The 19,853-nt window shown below is 36.3% G+C and overlaps 2 protein-coding genes across 9 annotated transcripts in view; both read left to right on the top strand.

Moving 5' to 3' along the window:
• The first annotated feature begins 96 nt into the window (after nucleotides 1-96).
• Nucleotides 97-1,214, top strand: LOC124640876 (dynein light chain Tctex-type). The gene is made up of 3 exons (XM_047178832.1): nucleotides 97-260; nucleotides 337-502; nucleotides 676-1,214. Exons 1-3 carry the CDS (start codon nucleotides 225-227, stop codon nucleotides 822-824), a joined length of 351 nt encoding a protein of 116 aa, XP_047034788.1. The 5' UTR covers nucleotides 97-224; the 3' UTR covers nucleotides 825-1,214.
• Nucleotides 1,215-6,030: 4,816 nt separating this feature from the next.
• LOC124640621 overlaps nucleotides 6,031-19,853 on the top strand; it is a 41,630-nt gene continuing 27,807 nt past the window's right edge. For 5 of the 8 annotated variants that reach the window (XM_047178477.1, XM_047178475.1, XM_047178474.1 and 2 more), the window contains exons 1-6: nucleotides 6,031-6,405; nucleotides 13,217-13,357; nucleotides 14,630-15,307; nucleotides 16,931-17,086; nucleotides 17,445-17,637; nucleotides 19,631-19,733. In XM_047178477.1, the coding sequence (XP_047034433.1) occupies nucleotides 13,262-13,357; nucleotides 14,630-15,307; nucleotides 16,931-17,086; nucleotides 17,445-17,637; nucleotides 19,631-19,733 (1,226 nt within the window). In that variant the 5' untranslated portion in view covers nucleotides 6,031-6,405; nucleotides 13,217-13,261. Of the gene's footprint in view, nucleotides 6,406-6,662; nucleotides 6,696-13,216; nucleotides 13,358-14,629; nucleotides 15,308-16,930; nucleotides 17,087-17,444; nucleotides 17,638-19,630; nucleotides 19,734-19,853 lie in introns of those variants that run through there. The other 3 variants (XM_047178478.1, XM_047178473.1, XM_047178472.1) reach the window with 2 other exon arrangements.

Below are 19,853 nucleotides of genomic sequence, written 5' to 3'. Positions count from 1 at the left end.
GCTTATATTTTCAGAGCGGTTACGGTGCTGTACAGTAGTGTAGTTTATCGGTTTTTAGCCTCTCTATTTTCATAGACATTTTTAGGAACTACCAACCTAAAGCAAAAATTACAAACGTCAATTTGGGAGTTGATTTCTTTCCGTAGCGTCAAAAATTTTGTTGTTTTTGTATAAAACGAATTCCAGAAAACTCTTCACACCCGTAAAGCGTCTCGTTAAAAATCATGGAAGTCAAAGAATGCAACGATTTAGCTGAAGAAGTAAGCACGGGCTCTCGTTCATTAACTGTAGGAAGTAAATATTGATTCATATTTTTACCAACATGACGTGTTTCAGAACCAATTCATTGTGGACGATGTGAGTAAAATTATTAAAGAAGCAATTGAAAATTCTATCGGAGGGACCGCTTATCAGCATAACAAAGTTAATCAATGGACTTCGGCGGTTGTAGAATCCTGTTTGGGACAACTTACCAAGTTACAAAAACCTTACAAATATATAGGTAAGTTGAAAGTAGGTAGGTGCCTACCTACATGTTCACCGGTGTTTGAAACGTACATCTGTCTGATGCGTAGCGCCTCTGCGCTAATGCAGTTATCTCAGCTCCAATTGTCCTGTTGGATGTCACTAATTGAAGCATATTTTATTCTAATTAATGTTGTTTTAACATTTCAGTGACATGCACAATTATGCAAAAGAATGGTGCAGGTCTACACACAGCGTCTTCTTGTTTTTGGGACAATAACACTGATGGCTCATGCACCGTGCGCTGGGAAAACAAAACTATGTACTGTATTGTCTCCGTGTTTGGCCTTGGCATCTAATTTATAATGTAACGCTTCAATATGTTAAAAAAAATAATTCCACGTAACTACAGTGACAACCAGTAACACATGTAACTGCAAAAAATTAAAATAATGATTATTACTCGAGTAAATTGCTAGTAAGCTAAAGAGTTCTTATAAATACTAAGACATTATTTTTAAGTTATCAAAAAAAATATTGCTGTTTTGCAGTAATAAATATGGAGATCTTTATTTACGATTCACGATGGTAATGTAGGGTTAAAAATTATAATTTGCTTCTATAATAAAACATTCTAAAGCACACTTATCTATTTTTTCTCAGTTGTAACAGACTTGTTTTATAGTCATTACTTAATTTTAAGTAAGTAGGATATATTTTCGTACACAATAAAGTATATCAAAAAGTGAGTTGTGTTTTTATTTTTTGTGAATATAGTAAATGGGATATTTTTTCGTGGACATATATAGTTGACTGTTTGCCAATAACTGAAAGTAAATTTTTTTTGGTATGGCATCTCGCTGTTCAGCCGAGGAGGCTGTGCACTGCTTAACCGGTCTTTTCCCTGTGGATGCCTAGAATTTGTAGGCTTCCAGCCAGAGGCCTGAAAATCAACTAAATCAATCTGAATGTCTTTAGGTTTGAGGACAGATAACAATCAAAATGTGTTGGTACTACTGGGAATTTAGATTCCCAGTTAAATCAGAAATCAAAACCTGAAAACACTAGAAATCACCTTGCAGAAACAAGTGGTGATCAATGCTCATGTCTCTTCTACATCTGTTAAATTATTATGTAATCTCTGAAAACGACTACAAATAGGTACCTACTAATTTGGTTTTAATAATAACAAATACTAATTTCCATATTTCGTTGTCAATGCAATGAAATATGGAAATTATACATGAGAGGAGAAATATGCAGGAGCCCGATTCTCCTAATTTTACTTAATCGTATGTCGATTCACATTCGACTGCGATCCAATCCCGACTCGATTACGATTGAAGCGTATGTGGCATTCCGCTATTTTTTCTTTGAAATAAACGTTTTTATCATTTTCTGTCATTCAATAATGAATCATTTTGTCTGCCAATGATTTACGATTGCAATATGATTGTAGAGCAAACTACCGTATAGACCAAAATCACCAAAATAGCAGACCAATCGCACACCAATCAAATGTCAATCGAATACGATTGGTCTTTTATTAGTAGCAGAATGCCCGATATGGTTAAAGCTGCTATTGCGATCATATTGCGATTCGATTTTGACATTATTAACTTAGGAGAATCGGGCCCCAGAATGCCCGATATGGTTAAAACTGCTATTGCGATCATATTGCGATTCGATTTCTATTCAATTTTGACATTATTAACTTAGGAGAATCGGGCCCCAGAACGTAGGCCTCCCGTAATCTACGCCATTCTGGTCATAACTAAAATATTGGACTTTAAAAGAGACTAACCCTTGAGTTTGTTTCGGCGTTTCTTCTCAGGGATCAGTCAGTTAGGACGTGCCGACCCCAGCGTTCTTAAAATGACGTGTAAAAGTGATGTAATGTCCAACTTGCAAAATAAACGATTTCATTTCATAAGTAGCAGACAGCAGTCCGCATACATCGTCTCTGCCTGCCTTCTACAAATCGTCGGTCCACCGTTCAGCAGGACTAACTGAAATGATCAAAATAAATACCTACTCAATTGTACCGGAATCAGTTGAGCCGTTTAGCTTTGGCTACACTAAATCATGAAATCTACTGTAATCATTTTACCCGCGTTTCGAGAAGTACTAGTCTACACATGGATAAAAATAACGCAGAAGTTATTCCCGCTAAGTTTCATAAAAATCCATTCTGTAGTTAAAATATATGTATATACAGAGATCCATATATTATTACCAATTTTCAGATTTATTTCGGCATAGTTATACAGAGATATTATTAGGTAGGTACCAATTTATTTATTATAGGCATAGAAAATAAAAAGCTAGGATGATCAATTAAAATACATAGGTATATCTAGACACACGGCAGTGTGTCCGCCAAGTTCGAGCAAAAAAAGCGACACACCGGCCGTGGGTTATATTACACGAACCATTTCGGGCCAAATTCGACCCCCCTGTAACTCAAAATCTATTTTATTTATGCATATCAAATTTCTAGTATCTGTTGAGACCCCCTCACTTATCTAAAATACAAAATTTCATTAATATACCTATTGTAGGTCTTGAGATATTGACGTCAGAAAATAGCTATTTTTACTATACACTCACTGACTGACTGATTCACTGACTCACTCATCAAAAACCTAGACCACTTCCAATGGTCGTATTGACTTGATATTTGGCATGGAGGTAGGTCTTTATGTCAAGGTAAAGGGAAAAATCTGAAAATGGCCAAGTGTGAGTCGGTTTCAAAATAATGAAGGTGTTTTATACCCGGTGTAAATTTATACCCCTAAGGAACTAAAACTACTAAATTTATCTATATTTATATAATATATCTTCGAATGGTACAAAGGTTTGTAGTTAGTCGAAGTAAAGTAAAAATCCGAAAACGGCCGAGTGTGAATCACTTTCGAAAATAACGAATGTGTAACTTTGATCCACGAACATAATATATGATAACATGTCATGTCAGTCAGTTGGTAAATCTAGTCCATTTATTTAATCTAGTTCATTTCTTTGTAAGAAACATAGTGCATATAAAAAAATCTAAAAGATAGTATAAATGAGACATTTCTTTAACTAACTTCATCATAAGAAAAAATAAAAATAAACAACCTTACAAAAATAAATGAAATCCCACCCAAAACAAAAATGTGAAAGACTGCCAAGTTCGATAATATGGGAATGCTTCGCCTATAAAAGAAGTGAGATCTGAATAAGTACCAAGTTCCATACACATACCTCAGTTAAAAATAGTTGCTTTTTAATGATGTTACTTGGCAAGTTTTAATAGAAAATTAAATACTTGATTCATTGCGTTTAGTAGGTTTATAACGGTGTATGAAAACTTGCCAAGTAACATCATTAAAAAGTAACTATTTTTAACTGAGGTATGTGTATGGAACTTGGTACTTATTCAGATCTCACTTCTTTTATAGGCGAAGCATTCCTATATTATCGAACTTGGCCGTCTTTCACATTTTTGTTTTGGGTGGGTATATTACTTATTGATATATTAATATAGTCCTATGGTAACAAGTACCTAAGCTAATAGCCTTAGTTTTAGCCTAGTTTTTTAATCGGACCAGTAGATCCTGAGATTAGCAAATAAACTCCATTATAATATTTCTAAGTATAGAGTAGATAATTAAAGACAGAGTGATTGTACTAAGTCAGAGAAACCAGGACATTATACTGTGATTTGGATAAATAATCTATACTCGCAAATATCTCGCTCTACTTTTACAATAGACCAGCCGTATAAGTCCATATCGCATTTTGGACCAGAGATTTATTACACTATGAGGCTTATAAATGCGAAAGTAATCTGTCTGTCTCTCTGTCGCTCTTTGACACCACAACTACTGAACCGAAATGAATAAAAAATGTATACACTGATAACACAAGGGAACAAAATAAGACTTTTTTTTTGTTGCATGAAATTTTATGACTTTTGTTTACTAATTCGAGGTCGCTAATTTAAATTTACCCACATTTTTTTTCTAACAGCTTTAGTTTTTGAGATACAGCTATTGACCGTATTTTCGAACTAGTTACACTTAAATTTCATAAAACAGAGCATTTTATTTAAAAAGTATATAATTTTTACTATTTCTATGTTGCAAAATAATTGTAAAAATGATACTAACTATTTCTGTAGTATTTGTGGTGAATATACCTACATTTAAAGATTGTAGACTAAGCGTGTCGGAGTTCTTGAAACGGGTGTACTTTGAGTTCTTTGGACACCTGCGACAGGTACCTTCTGGGTGTCTAAAATGGTATGTAAAACATGCGTCGAGTCTTTAAGGTTATGAAAAAAAGGAAAAGACCCCATTTCAAGTAACAAACACCGATGATTTGGCGAGAACCCTCGAATCATTAGGTAGTTTTTCTGCGTGGTTGATATGAACGGTATTAATAAAAAAAAAAACGGTCCAAATGGATTTACCCTAACTTGTTCTCTACTACTTTACCTTAATAAAGGTGCTACCTTTGCACATCAAACTTGGGCTCATGAAACAATTTGTAAGAGCTCTGAACAAAAATGCTCAATACATATCTAAAAAGTCCCATAATTTGAGTATAGAGAAACTAAAAGCCGGAATTTCTGATGGTCCACAAATAAGGTGGTTGATATAAGTGTAAGTTTCATAATTACATGACCGATATCGAAAAAAATGCCTGAAACAAATTCGTTTGGATTGCACAAAATTTTCTATCAAACAAAAAGGATGAAAGCTTATTCAAATCACTTTGAACAGATGTTGTTGGCTTGGTTGTAATATGAGCATCAAGGTATACTTCCTCCTTAGCCATTTCGACCATTTCCCTGAAAATCTATGTGATCTCAGTGAAGAACAAGGCGAACGGTTCCATCAAGATATTCGGACTATGGAAAAGCGGTCCCAGGGTCATTGGAATAATATGCCAACATGATGGCAATCTACTGTTGTAGCATAAAAGATAGCCCTAGTGAACCGAATCAAGCTAGAAAATCTTATAAAATAAAGTTTTTTGATGCTTAATTGTTGTTCTTCTGCTGTTTTTGGTTAATAAAATTGTGTTTTTCTTGAAAATCACGTTTGTTGTTATCTCAAAAACTAAAGCTGATACAGCAATTCTGACTTCAGATCTTCAATTAGCAGCTCAAAAATATGCAATATTAGTCGTAATATTTCATGCAACAAAAATCTTGTTCCCTTGTGTAATCTAGAGCCTGAGAAAGAACAACCAAGAATTAAATAAAAGGAGATAGACAAATGAAAATGAAGCACGCTGTATTATGGGCGTTTGAATGTTGGCGCGCATAAGCACAGCGCTACATATTTGTGTCACGTGACCGTCATCGATCCAATGGTTGAACGCTTCTCGGGTCCATTCAACTCGGCTCGGCCATCGCCGGGGAGAGGGACACTTCACAACACCGATTCTATTCATACATAGGAAATATTTATATATCGCTGTCTCTCTTACTCGTATTGAGAAATAATTAAATGAATGGTGAACGAGCGAAACAGGGATATGTTCGAGTGGAAAATATTGAAAGCTGGGCCAGGCCAGTCGCCATGTAGAATTTTTTGATGTGGGTGTTGTGTCTTGGGACGTCAAACGCTTCAATGATTATTATTTTCAAGTGGACATTAATTTTAGTGTAAATCGACATTTGACTATTCGTTTATTGTTAAAAGTGTATTCGGTGAACAATTAGACATATTGCTTTGTGATCGTGAGCCATCTAATCTGGTGACGGCAGATAATAAACTGGAGGGGGGCTGCTAAAATACTACGATAGGATAGTAACGACGTTTTACAACTCGAGAGCGCTCATAAAATTTCTCATCTCGGTGCGGGCGAGTCGGACTTCCATTTTGTTTTATTATGTGGTTTGGTTGTTTACACTGTGCGTCGCGTTGTGGACAATGGAAAGCGACGGTGAGTATTGCTTATCAAGTAGTATCGAGAGAGGAAATTAAATATAATGTCTGCGCATGTAGGGCGCACATGACAATAAACATGCAACAGTGAATAAGTAATGGCATTCGATTTTGTGCATCGTGTGGCGCAGCCGTGGTGGTGGCAGGTCTCGTTAGTCACCGCGAGGAGCACGCGCCGGCAGCGGCCGCGACTGCCGCCTAGGTACGCGGCACACACGTTCCGTTGGGCTAATTGATTTCAGTTAAATCTGTAAGCATGCGCCGATCGTGTGCAGAACGCCTATGTAGGTACGTAGCGGGCGCGTTTACATCGTCCTTATCAGCTGATTACACTCCACCAGTGCAGTAGCTGCCTTGCACCACCAAATGTTTTTATTAATCGTGCGGTTGCTAATCACGGCCACTACTCTCAAACCTGTGAGTGAACACATTTTTTGTTGTTTCTGGCGTATCTTTACAGTTCCTTACATGTTGTTATCAATCTGTAAGGCTAATTTTATCTTTTCGAATGGACATGTCATAGTAAACATCTTGGTGATAAGTAATTTGATCATTCAATTTTATTATGATTAAGAAATAACAGGACATTAGTATTGCAGTGAGCACACGCAAACAGTCAATAAAAAGTACAAGATACAATAACATTTATAGTGGCAGAATGTGATTGAAAAGTTATTTCTTTCCTATATAATCTATACAGGTGCGTGAGAATACTCATGTAATAGCAAAATATACATCTAAAATTACTTCAGATTTTAAAGTAAGTAACATATCTTTAAAATGAATAGTTATCATTTTAAAAACAGAATCTCTACTGCATTTGTTTTTGGTACATAATAGATTTTGTTACTAAAGATTAACCTAACATTTCAATTAACTATTCATTTCACAACATTATGCAGTTCATTACTCTTATGATTAAGTTTGAAATTAGAATCTTACTATTTTGTGATATTTAGATCTGTCAAATGTCAATTGTTTTAATGGGCTAGGTGACACAAACATCTTGTCTATTGAGAATTTAATTATATAGGTATATCAAACATGTTAAAAGTACAAAGTCAACTACTAGAAATATGGAATAAGGTAATGTAAAGGACAGGTATTATAGTATAAACACAATGAAATGTCATATCATTTTAAATTGAGAGTACTACAGTGCGAGTACATCCAGCATTATTATTTACCATAAATTCAGTCTTAAATAGGTAAATATTATAAGCATAAAACCTCATGTGAAACAAGATTAGCTATATATTGCAATAAACATTTATTTTGCTCTCATCAGTAGAATGAGAATAAAAGTGACACATAGAATAGCTAGGCAGTACTATGACTCATAAAATATAGCTATATTTTGTACACAAATACATAATCTTTTGTGTTATCTCAGTTATAAATAGGAATATTCATTACACACATTTGAGAACCATTGATCAAGGCTACACCGGCTTGGGACGGCTCGAACATGTTTGAACATGTCTGAAAATTCCGGTTACATATCAAGTTTCTATAGACTAAAATGAGGCCATAAACTCTTGGTTGGGTACCTGTATATCCTTTAATACAAGTCCATTGTTTTTGGTCTTTAGTATTAATATTTTATAATGAATATTATGGTTGAAATTCAGCAGCTACTTTTTTACAAATTTAGCATAGTAAGTTCAAATTAGTTTTCATTGTGTTCAATATGAATATGGATAGTTATAGAGGATAATAACAACCAAAACAATGGATGGAATAGAATATGGTTGAAAAGAATGTCTCTAGTGAGATGCCATCATGCAGAATTATGGAAGAGGGAGAATAAGCTAAGCCGTCCCCAAATGAGAAATTGGGAAAATGGCAGGAAACTGAGATGGTAACTTTCAAATGTCAAAACTGTAGTAATAGCATTAACAGAATCCTCAGAAGAATAAAATCTACAACATGTGGACATAAGTATCGCAAAAAACTAATACCTACTTAATGGCATAATTTATCTATATGAATTAAGCCTTAAAATAGTATTTTTTAAGGAGAACGTGCCTACATCGTTAATTTTTTTCTCTCTGTCTGGTTTTCATACCTAGAATATTTGAATAATTTATTTCCAAATAATCTTAAAAAATGGCTTCTTTAACATATGGGTATTAAAAAGTAAAGCCCCAGCTCGTGTTTTGTATTAAAACGTCGACATATTTTTGCTGGGGACTGTACCAGTTAGCTAGGAGGCTTATAATAGGCAATTTATATTCTGAGCTGATGTATGATACTAGATAAAAAAATATACGATATTGAAACGTGATTTTATTGACAAACATATTATATGGATAGGCTTAAGTTAGAGGCCTACTAAATACCCATTATTTTCAGAAAAAAAAGGCTAATGATGATTTCCAATGGAGACGAAAAAACTATCATTATCGATCAGAAAATAAGTTTTAGTTTTTATTTTACTTTTTTATTCTTAAAATTGTTACACCATACTATTTTTGAATGCAACATTAGATTATTTTTCCTTTTTTCTCTATCAAAATGAGTGTTATAATAAAAGTCGCATTTTTTTGTTCATGTTTATTTAACTACACACAGGCACACGCACGATATCTTTATTTGATTCCATAAGTAAACTACATTACCTTTGTATAAAAACCTACTTTTACGTAGGAGTAATCATAGTAAACAGCCTTCGAACACTGAGGATAATATTGACAGCTTAACCGTTCAATACTGTCCGAAGTTTAACTGTATATAGGTGTAGCAACGCAATGGTCGTTAGAAGCCTCAGGCGAGATAATCATTATGCATAAAAAAAGACGTAATGCCTATTTCAGTTTGAACGCTAACTGCTCTACCACAATGAAATGGGCTCCAATTTTGTCTTCCATGGGTTATTTCGTTGTAACTGCAAACTTTGGGTTTTCGTCATCAAGTTTCATTAACATTGACTAAGATGGTTGTCAAAACTAGCTCGTTCTGCATCAATCTTCCACCCACTATTGTATTTTTTTTTTGATGACAAAGAAAATCATAATTTCGGACAGTATATGCTGATTTAATCCGAAACTTCAGTGAGTAAACCTATTGCAATCTTTCAGATACCGCAAACACCAATTTAGATTAAATTCCTATTTCATTCATTTATATTGGACGGAATACAGTCAGTCGGTTCCGCGTATAAAAATTAAACAAAAGAGAGACCTCCTAGCCCCGGGTTATTGATCCGAGCTGAATCTATTTTGAATTTACTTAAAATAGCGAAGTGCTGCGAATGCATTTGCTGGAAAAGGTAAAAAAATAAGCTCACGTCAATTAAAAATGCTAATGTACTAAGTAGATTTATCTCACTGCATGGTACTTCTACGTTTAAATTAAGCATTTCTAGAGAACATAATACTGCCGGTCGGTAGGTATTCTATGTCTTTGATTCCATTACTCATCACCGGTTTCCTTTATTTTTTTGTCTCGAGTATCTAGCCATATAACAAGTTTTGGTGTACTATAATAAATTGGTGTCTGGCTGGAACTTTGACGGCACGTGGCAATTAGGGTTTTGCTATAATCAACTTTATTTAATGATACACTTATCTAACACAGGTAAAATTATGTATGATTCATTTGTTATTAGTAGTACTATACATTGAGCCCTTCGTTTTATCAGGACGGTTTATGGTAGCTGGGTTATCAGGTATATATAACAGAAAACTGAGGGCATACCTATATAAGCGTTGTATTAGTAAGAAAAACATCACCTCTGAAATCTCGTAATAGTCTCCAGGAGACTGTTCGAGTTCTTTGTTGTTAGGCGTTGGTTCCAAAAACTAAACAGTCGTATCTGCCAGGCATCTGAGACATCGTAAATTGTTATAATAATAGAGTACAGTCGCATAATTACGCTTAGAATCAGATATTCCGCACCCGCATCTTGTTTGTTTTATTGCTCTGACCTTTCCTATCTACATTGTTTTCCTGTTATAGGTATTTTACTGACACTATTTCAACTAGAGAGATTAGGACCTTCACTGAACAGACAACAGATCTACCGTCGAACTGGAGGGTGGGTTCAGCAGGATCTTGACCCCATGAAATCACACTCCGTAACGACTTCACCAAATATAACTGTGCAATGCACCAACCAACATCGCTTCTTTTGTAAAATTTTATTTGTTATTTATACAAAATGAAACCCATATCCACACATAGGATTTTTTCACTCTGTATTTTCTATTTTAGCTTTGCTTTTTAAAACCATTTCGTTGTCCAAGTTAAACTGTCAGACCAGAGAGCAGGTTCCACTTTAGGAATTAGATTAAAAATAAAACTAAGTGAAAAACTCGGATGCTTGCAAAATTAGGACGGAGCCGGTCGAATCGCAACTAAATTACTCTCATCGTGAGATTACGATGGGGCACTTCATTCCGACTAGCTTAAATACACGGACTGGCAGGTTTTATGACTCACTTACTGTGATTCAGTTTATCGAAATCCTGCACACTGTAACACTCTCTATTGTTAATGTGACAAAGTATATTTTTGTCTAAAGGCGTTTATCTCTACGCAGGATATTAATATTATTGTCATGAGTGTAAACTCGTATCTTAGGCTTTTTACGTTCACGTATCGTGCTTCAATAAGGTCATACTGATTTGATCATTAGGGTTGTCATGCTAGATAGAGCACTATAGCAATAAATACTGATCATTGTTTGTTTTCACTAACAATACAATAAGAATGAGTGGACATTACGAGTACATTATAGTCCTGTTACTATTCATAAGCTAACGAGTGCTGTGAGGAGCAACTACTTAACGAATCCAGAACTGTTACTGATATCCGCACCGGATATCTGAAAGTAGGACAAGTTCTGAGAAACCAGGACGGCTACAACCCTAGATATCGAGATACAGAGCTCACTGTGGAGCGTGGAGCTGACCACTAGAGACGGGTAACGAATACATTAACTGATACAGCAGGCATTAACGTCATGCGGCTCTCCGTATAATGTGCTCCTCTTCATAACAATATATCGTGTAGCTTTAAAGGGTGTTCTGATGCTGGTATTTAGTGACGCACGTCCATGACAGGTGACTCCAAATCAACACTTCAATTGTATTCCATAATATTATAGGGAGAAACTAGTCGTTACTATAATTTTACTATCGTTGAGAACTAATAACTGCAAATTAACGTGAGACATGTGTGATAGACACGTGGCTCGTGTTTTTCTTGCACATTTATGTAATTATTTATCAGCTGCTGCTGGTAGTTAATTTAATTAGGGTTTTCATATAGCTGTCACCTACCACTGACTTGAGACTGAAATATGAAAAAGAATCTTCACATAAACAATCAAAACTTCTGGCGTTTGTAAATGCCACCCATGCACTGTGGATGTAGACTTCTTGGTCTGTTGGATGATGTAAGTACGCGTAACATGCGTGCGTACTTTTGCAATGTCTGCGCGGTAAAACAACGCATTGCGAATGGAGTTGGTGAACGAAGATGTAGTAGGAGTCCTAAAACTTAATATTCAGATACAATACCTGTTTCGTTCAGTTTTAAATAGATCAACGGACTAATGTTCCCAGCGATGTAGGTCAGCTTCCCAACGTTATAATTTTATTCAAAGTTTATTTGGACGGAGGCAAAAGTATTGCGTTTTTTAGTACTTTTTCGCAATTCCTCTGCAGTGTTGCTCTAGTTGTATTTCAGGATGGTATGAATAAAAATGTAACTGTAAATGTTGATAGTAATCCCGAACTGTTGGTACGTACTCCTGATTTCCTCGTACAATCAGCACTTAACTAGATTATCAAATAACGTGATTACGTTGATTGAATAAAGTGACATACTCCACTTTATTTCAAGATGCGTTTTAAAGTACTCAAGGACTTTACGATAATCAAGGTTACGGCAAGAAAGGAAGAGAAAGTTGACGCAGACATTTTTGAGGATTAAATTATTGAGCGAAGGACAGTAAAAATCTGTAGTCTGGATATAAGAATATCCTGAACCAAATCTGATACAGTCTGGGTTGCTTTATGCTAAATGATGGTTCCAACTAAAGTCGTAGATAGTAGTACTGCTTTATATCAAAATTTAAAAAAATGTAATTGAAGGTTTTTACTACAAAACATTGTTTTACTATCTTCTATCGCCATGTATCTGATAATTGTAGGCATTATCGTTTGTAATGACAAATACGATTATCAGAATTATTTCCTATCCTCTTAGGATAGATTTACTATCATGTACTATTTCGTAAATATAACATACTTTGCAGAAAGATAAAAATAGTTGTTTTGAATCAATTTAATTGGTTGATGTAATTTTAAGTAAGTCTTGAGTCAACTGTAATACGGACCGCGTAGTTGGTTTGTGCTACCAACCTGTTACAAAGGCTACAATGGCTTACATGCTTGTTAGAGGATGATGAATCATCATAAGTCGCGTAATAATAATAAGATCGGTGCTGTAAAAACCTCATACTCCAGTACAGATTATTTCATAGAGTTTTTTGCCGTATCTTCTTTAGTAGACTATTTTTTGGAACTTTGCTTTTTAACTTTGTTTATCCACCCTGTAGCTACTTCTTCGTGCCCTGTTCCCAATTTTATTTGGGGTCGTCGCAATATGTCTTCCGCTTCCATGCTCCCCTGTCACTCGTCATACTGACACTTACTCCCTTCTTATTCACGTCATCTTTCAGGCAATTCATCCATCTTTTCTTAGGTCTACCTTTTCCTCTCCATCCCTCTAGCTACTACAATCTTGTTAAAAGAAAATGAGTCCTCAACAACAATACTAAGGTACATTTCTGTTTGCAGGCGGTTACCCGCGCGATGAGTGACCAGTGGTAGCGGGAGGCGGTGATGCAGCGAGCGCACGCGGGCGCAGTCCCGCATTCGCAGGCCTCCGCCACCGCTCCACACGTACGGACGCACTCTTACGCTGATATTGATGATCAGGTAACTAAACTACGAATTTTGGAATACTTTTTAAAAACTTTGGGGTGTTTTCAAACCAATGCGACCTTCAAACCTTCAAGAAAAGACCTTATTTTAAAAGGCTGACAACGCACTAGCGACTCGTGTTGCGGTAGTCGCTTACCATAAGGCGAGCCGTCTGCTTGTTTGCCGCCCATGACACATTTCAAGAAACTATAGGATTTTCAGGCCTGAGTTTGCTCTATCCTTTGTTCTTTCTTAATAGAGTTAGTTAATGAACTTATGGCATGTCCTCGCTAGTTTAGTTAACTTGCGTTAGGCTTTAAAACTGCCATCTGGAATGTTCTAGATCTTTCTAGATCTCCGTTAAGAACAATAATTCAGTTTAACAAGTTTTTTATTGAGTGTAGTTATTAAAATATTCACATGAATATGATGCTTTTGTGCCGGTAAACTACTGAGTCCTTATTAGCCAATGTTATTAGCTTTTTTTTATGGATTATCGTCATCTCAAGTCATGTGTAGTATAACCTGTTTTTAAGCCAGCTTGAATTTTATTTTAAACAACGAGCATAAGCTGGTTATTAATTTATTGGCTAATGTCATACATCGAGGTTCTAATCTAACTATCATAATAAATAACTGCAACTTCGTATAATTACTATTCCTACATCATATATGAAACATAATATACATATTCCATTGTATTTATATTCTATAATTCATTGTTCTTATTATTGCGGATATTATACACAAATTACGTTGTAATGCTCCGTAATACCCATACAGGAATATCTTATGAATTACCTATACGAAACTCATGACGAATACCATTAAGGCCATTAGAGTTATCGCTCGCGCCATTGATTTCATGGCGTTCGTCTGTTAGCCATGAATGGCGGCGGATATATCAATGTGCGCCGTTAATTATTCATGTAATAAGCATTAATAAGTCGAAATTACTTTTTAACACATTAATTAACTTATGTTTTATTACTTACCTCGTTTTATAAGGTACTGTGACGTTTGTTTGAACCAACTTGTTCTTGCAAAATCCGACAGTCCAATTTGTGGTTGCAATTGTGAGGCTACATTTTGCCTATTTGTATAAAAATGTAGTCTTCCTGTTTATATTTATTTAACGAGTGTTTATTCAAATATAATGTTAGCATTTTGTGTACAAGTTCTTCATCTCAATTTAATGTAAATAAGGAAAATCCAGGATTTTCGCTAGGTAGTAAAACAATGTCATGTTAGATGTACATGTTTTTATTTTTGTTGTTGTTGTTCTAGATACCTGCTTCGGTGATAAGTAGCGTAGGCACAGTGAGCCTGTCTCAATCATCGACGCATCCTACTACCAACATAACTATGGCGAACCCTACGAACCTGGGTAACGCCAGCAGCGGTAACGCTCAGCCGGCTGCACAGCAAACACCGACACAGGCGCCTGTGCGCAACTTGCCCAAGAAACGGAAATTCGACCCCTCTGTTCTGGAAGAAATGAGCTCCAACAACAACACAGTGAACGCTCCCCTTCCAGTAGAATACCAGCCGCAGTATCAGCAATCTGTGCTGCAGCCCTCCCCAATCATCCAGCACTCGTCCCCGCCTTCAGAGCTCAAGTCGTACATCACATACCCCAACATCGACTTGTCTGAATGGCGGGACCACAGGGTGCTGGCGAAACAGCGCGGCCTATACGTTCCGGGAGTGATCCGTCAAGCTGAAGGTTGTAAAGTGATAGTGGAACTCGACGGCTTGGAGAGCGAGCCTGTAGAGTACAGTGACGTGTTCGGTGTGAATAAAAACGATGTGATCAGTGACGCGAGCCCCCAAATGAGCCATCTGCTCATGGGGTCGCTGTGTGTCGTGAGGACTACGGACGCTAATCGGGAGAATGTGCAAAATGTTTTCGTTGAAGGTCTCGTCTACGAAGTGCTTAATTCTCCTATAAGGATCAGAGTTAAGGTAAGGATGAGCTAGTTTCTAAATAATATCCTGTTTTAGTTTCTGAGTAAGGGTTTCCCCGATGATAATAATGTTTGAATTACAACACCGGTATTTTCGTCTGGGGTATTTATGACATGATAAAGGTTCGTCGATCTGGGTTCATAGACATGACGCTGTTGAAGTGGCATCTTAGTTCGGATCTGCATAGTACTGTTTTTAGTTTCTAGGAACAGTGGATTAGTTACTTTTTGCCTTCGTTGTTTTTCTGCGATCGGATATCTAGGATGTTTCGGATGAATGCCTTCGAGCGTTTTGTGGTTGATCGCAAAAAAATAGAATAAAATCTATGCTTATCTTGAAAGTTATAATTGGCTTTTAACGCAGCTATTTACTGGTTAGTTGACTAGTGTTGTTGTTTTCGAATGTAGATAAGTGACTATTACATAACTATTTCTTTTATTTTCTTCGTTCTACAAGTTGTGTATTACAATATCGCAACGTTTTTTCTCCTTTTTATGGGAATACCAAAATATATTAAAATTGGAAAAAAAACCATTGTAAATGACAGTATGGGACTTCCAATTATTACAACATGCAATATGTAGTTCACATATCAAATATTTGACTAGCTTGCATGACCACAAATTGCTTTTTGCCCAGCGCATGCAGTTGACAAAGACAATTTGTTGTTATATAAAAGAAATTAGAATAATTATGCAGTGCTTATATTAGTATGCACTATTCATACCAAAGAAAGTTATTACTAATAGGAGTTAGACGTACCTATTACCTAAGTATGTATTTCCCCTTTTTATCGAATACGCACGACAGTATCTAAACGACCTTTGCCCAATAAGAAAATTATTTTAGTTTAAATACATAGAATATATGAGGGATTTTGTGTTTTTTATTTGGATGAAAGACGCGGTAATTATATGACAAAATAGAAAATACGAAATTTGAACGTTTTAATTTCCCTTGTAAATTGCAAGGAGCTTCATTCTGATTAAGGAATGCAGAGTGCGGACTAAGTACATATTTTGTATTTTATTTTTGTTAAATGAAATACAAGACCTCCAATCCTAGATATTTCGCCTGTTTCAGTACAATGAGAATGCGTCTTCAAATGTAAATATGGAGTGACTAATATTTTTTTGAGAAATCACAAAGGATAACGATCATGATGCCATGTGGCAAAACCGAACAATCATAACGCTATGTTCCTAGAAACCATTGTAATTGAGGTTTCAAGCGAACGAGTCGTAGAACTTTAATTAACCACTATGTAAATGTCTATTATTTTTGTGATAACTTGTAGGCGACCAGTCAAAAAAAAATAATTAAGCTGTACGTAAACTCTAGTTTTGTTCTTTTGGAAGTCATTGGGGGAAGCCCATTTCCTTCTTCCGTGGGGAGGACTATGTTCAGCAGTGTATGTCCTATGGGTGAAATGATTATGATAAAATTATTTTTCAGTATTACTTCACACACGTTCTTAGGAATTTCGTAAAACGTAGGTCATGTAAAAACAGTAGGTATTTGCAAAATTTCATGGTTCGTCAGATGAACGTTGGTCGACCCAATCAGTTTCTTCCTACTTTATTTTCTATAACGACTCATATGTAGACTTATTTTGCCCAGGTTTCTGACGGAGATCTGTGCAAGGAGATGGTGGAAGTGAAACGTGCAGACATCAGGCTGTTGCAGCCTCCTTGGGCGGATGAGTTGGAGGACGCTGGCACTCACGCCGCGTCCTCTCTACACCCCTCCCTTCGTATACATCATGTGCCTACACAGGTAAAACCATTAGTAGTATAAAGGACACTTAAAAATAAGTAATAGTTTATCTATCAGATAAGTTCCTGAAAGGCTGTCAGAGACTTTTTCAGTAACCAGTAAAACCGGGTCTAAATTAGATAGTAAAATTTTGTCTCGCCTGGATAAGTGAACAATATAGATTGAATAAGTGTGTGTCTTGATTTTACAGTTTATTTATTAGGTAAAGTAGGATCTGTAACTGGATCCACCTCTAAAAATATTAGCATTATTTCTTGACATGAGTTCAAAGCCAGAAATAGTTGACACTTAGTTTTTCCTTGTTGACTTGAATGTAATTTTATTGCACTGACTAATTTTCATAAACCACTCAACCCAGATGGGCGGCGATAACTTCTACACGTCGTCCCCCATGCCCGGCGCGGGCGCAGGCGGCGTGGTGAACGTGGGCGCGTTGTCCAACGGCTCTATAGACGACCTGCGCAAGCGACCGCCCTTCGACGACTACGGCGAGAGTGATGATGATCTGCGCAGGGAAGATATCATGTTCCCCGCTGATGTTTCGCATATGGGTAACTATGGCTTTTTTATACGTAATTAAATGCTTATAGATTTTTTATACTTATTTATTGGCCAAAAGTATCATCATTATCCTACGAGCCTTTTTCCCAACCATGTTGGGGTCATCTTCCAGTCTAACCGGATTCAGCTGAGTACCGGTGCTTATCTGACCTCCTCAACCCAGTTACCCGGGCAACCCTATACCCCTTGGTTAGATTGGTGTCAGACTTACTGGCTTCTGACTACCCGTGACGACTGCCAAGGATTTTCAATGACAAGCGGAACCTACAGTTTAACGTGCCATCCGAAACACAGTCAATGGTGTCTAAGATTACTTAGAAAGTAATGTATGGCAAAAGTATATGGCATAATTATTAGAGAAAATTTGTCGATTTTTTCATACCTACATAAAATAAATGTCCGTCACTCGGAAATGATAGGGATTTTTCTAACTGGTCGCCCCTTGAAAGATGTAAAAGCACCTATAGTAATAATATGTCGAACGATACTTCCGTAAAACAGGGAAGAGAAATGCGTAAGTATGAAAAGGCAAATATTTCTTGAAGGAATGTCTACACCTTAGCTGTTCCGCTCGATGAACGCAAAAATCGATAACACAGGATACCTGTTTTTGTAAGGACTACACACACAAAAAAGGGTCGCCATTGACCTGTTCCCAACTTTCATTGAGACGCGATCCGTAAATCCTTGAGTTTAATCGCCTTTCACCATCTCATCCGCATGATTGGAGCTTACCCTCGTCACTTCACTAACATTCAATCATTATCTCCTATTACTAGAAGTGACTTCAATTACACGTACAAGAATTTTCATAGAAATAATTCTACGTCCACCTAGCCACACCCAATATTCAATTCCATACCACATCTAGGTAAAACGCATACAATGTCAGTAGGCGAGTTTTCATGGCAAAAATATTTCACACATAATCCCACGATTAATGTTTTTTTTGAATGTGAAAGTTTTCTGAGTCACGATCACACGGATTGGGAGATATTTAGTGCATACACGTACCTACTGTTAAACGGAAATGCATGCTTTATAGGTTTTGGCTGCAACTGAGTGCCGTCATCTTATAGAATTGAGTTTGGAAATATGTGGGGATTTTATGTGGCACGAAACTATACATCATGTGTTAATCGCAGTAAGCTGTAGTGTACATGGTAACAGCGGAAAATATTTGTTTGATATGGTCATCTTGTAGGTAAACTGTCATCGATAATGGTGGTCGGTCGGTACTCCATCTTTAGACACGTAGCCTAGAAGCCACATTCAATCACCGCCGTATAGTCTGCTACCGTTGTTTTGCGGATAAAACGTCCCAAAATACGATATTTTATTTGCCAAACGAATGTAATATTTTACTGAGTTTGTCATGATAATTTCCTTGTCGACTGATATTTATGACCAACAATTTTTTAACTCATAAATTTTATAGCAATATTGTTCTTCAATAGATGATATGTTCATATATCTTTGTGATGTTTTTTGCCGGTCTAGACGCGATGTGCATTAGGCATTAGGCTATTAGTCACACATGATTGTGATACAAGCATTCCAAACACTTTTTTATTTTTGACAGCTAAAGGCGTACGCATTTCAAGCTGCTACGTAAATGTGACCCATTTTATGACGCTGTTTACTATTTGCTGTGCATTGATTAAATTCTTCAGTCAGCGTCAGAATGTCTAGTTTTAAATGTGAATAATGGTAGAACAATTCAAAATATTACTCTCATATTTCTTCTCTTACTGTCATATTTCTCAATGTTTGCAATTATATCCTATAGATTTTTCCAAGAAAACTTTATGCCCTGGTCCAAGTCTACCTATGTGCCATATATTTTTTCCTATTTCATCATCAATCCATTCAATTCCACTCCTGTACATAATGCTTCCACTACGCAAATGACACATTTGAATAATAATCAACCTTATATCAATGTGTTAGGGCTTATATTTGAATAACAGTGTGTATTGTCAGCAGATTGCAGCAACAGCAAGCGCAGCAGTCTTCAGAGCCGAGGCAGTACCTCCAGTTTGTTGGAGCGCAGTCTCACACCCAGATCTCAACCCCCTACTCCTAGGTGAGTTATTAACCTATAGAATTTTGTAATGTAAGAAGAGGTTTTTAAAATGTTCCATGATACGCTAAATTCGTCGAAAATATAAACGTCAGTTTTTCTTAAAACAACTGTTAATATTGA

Source organism: Helicoverpa zea, chromosome 21, assembly GCF_022581195.2.
Source record: "Helicoverpa zea isolate HzStark_Cry1AcR chromosome 21, ilHelZeax1.1, whole genome shotgun sequence".
NCBI classification, from domain to species: Eukaryota; Metazoa; Arthropoda; class Insecta; order Lepidoptera; family Noctuidae; genus Helicoverpa; species Helicoverpa zea.
This window is presented reverse-complemented; position numbering and strand designations above follow the sequence as displayed.

Excerpts from the sequence above, each read along its gene's own strand:
- LOC124640876 (XM_047178832.1), top strand. The coding sequence starts at position 225 with ATGGAAGTCAAAGAATGCAACGATTTAGCTGAAGAA. Across the intron at positions 261-336 it reads GCAACGATTTAGCTGAAGAA|AACCAATTCATTGTGGACGA; the intron begins GTAAGCACGGGC and ends GACGTGTTTCAG. Across the intron at positions 503-675 it reads AAAACCTTACAAATATATAG|TGACATGCACAATTATGCAA; the intron begins GTAAGTTGAAAG and ends TTAACATTTCAG.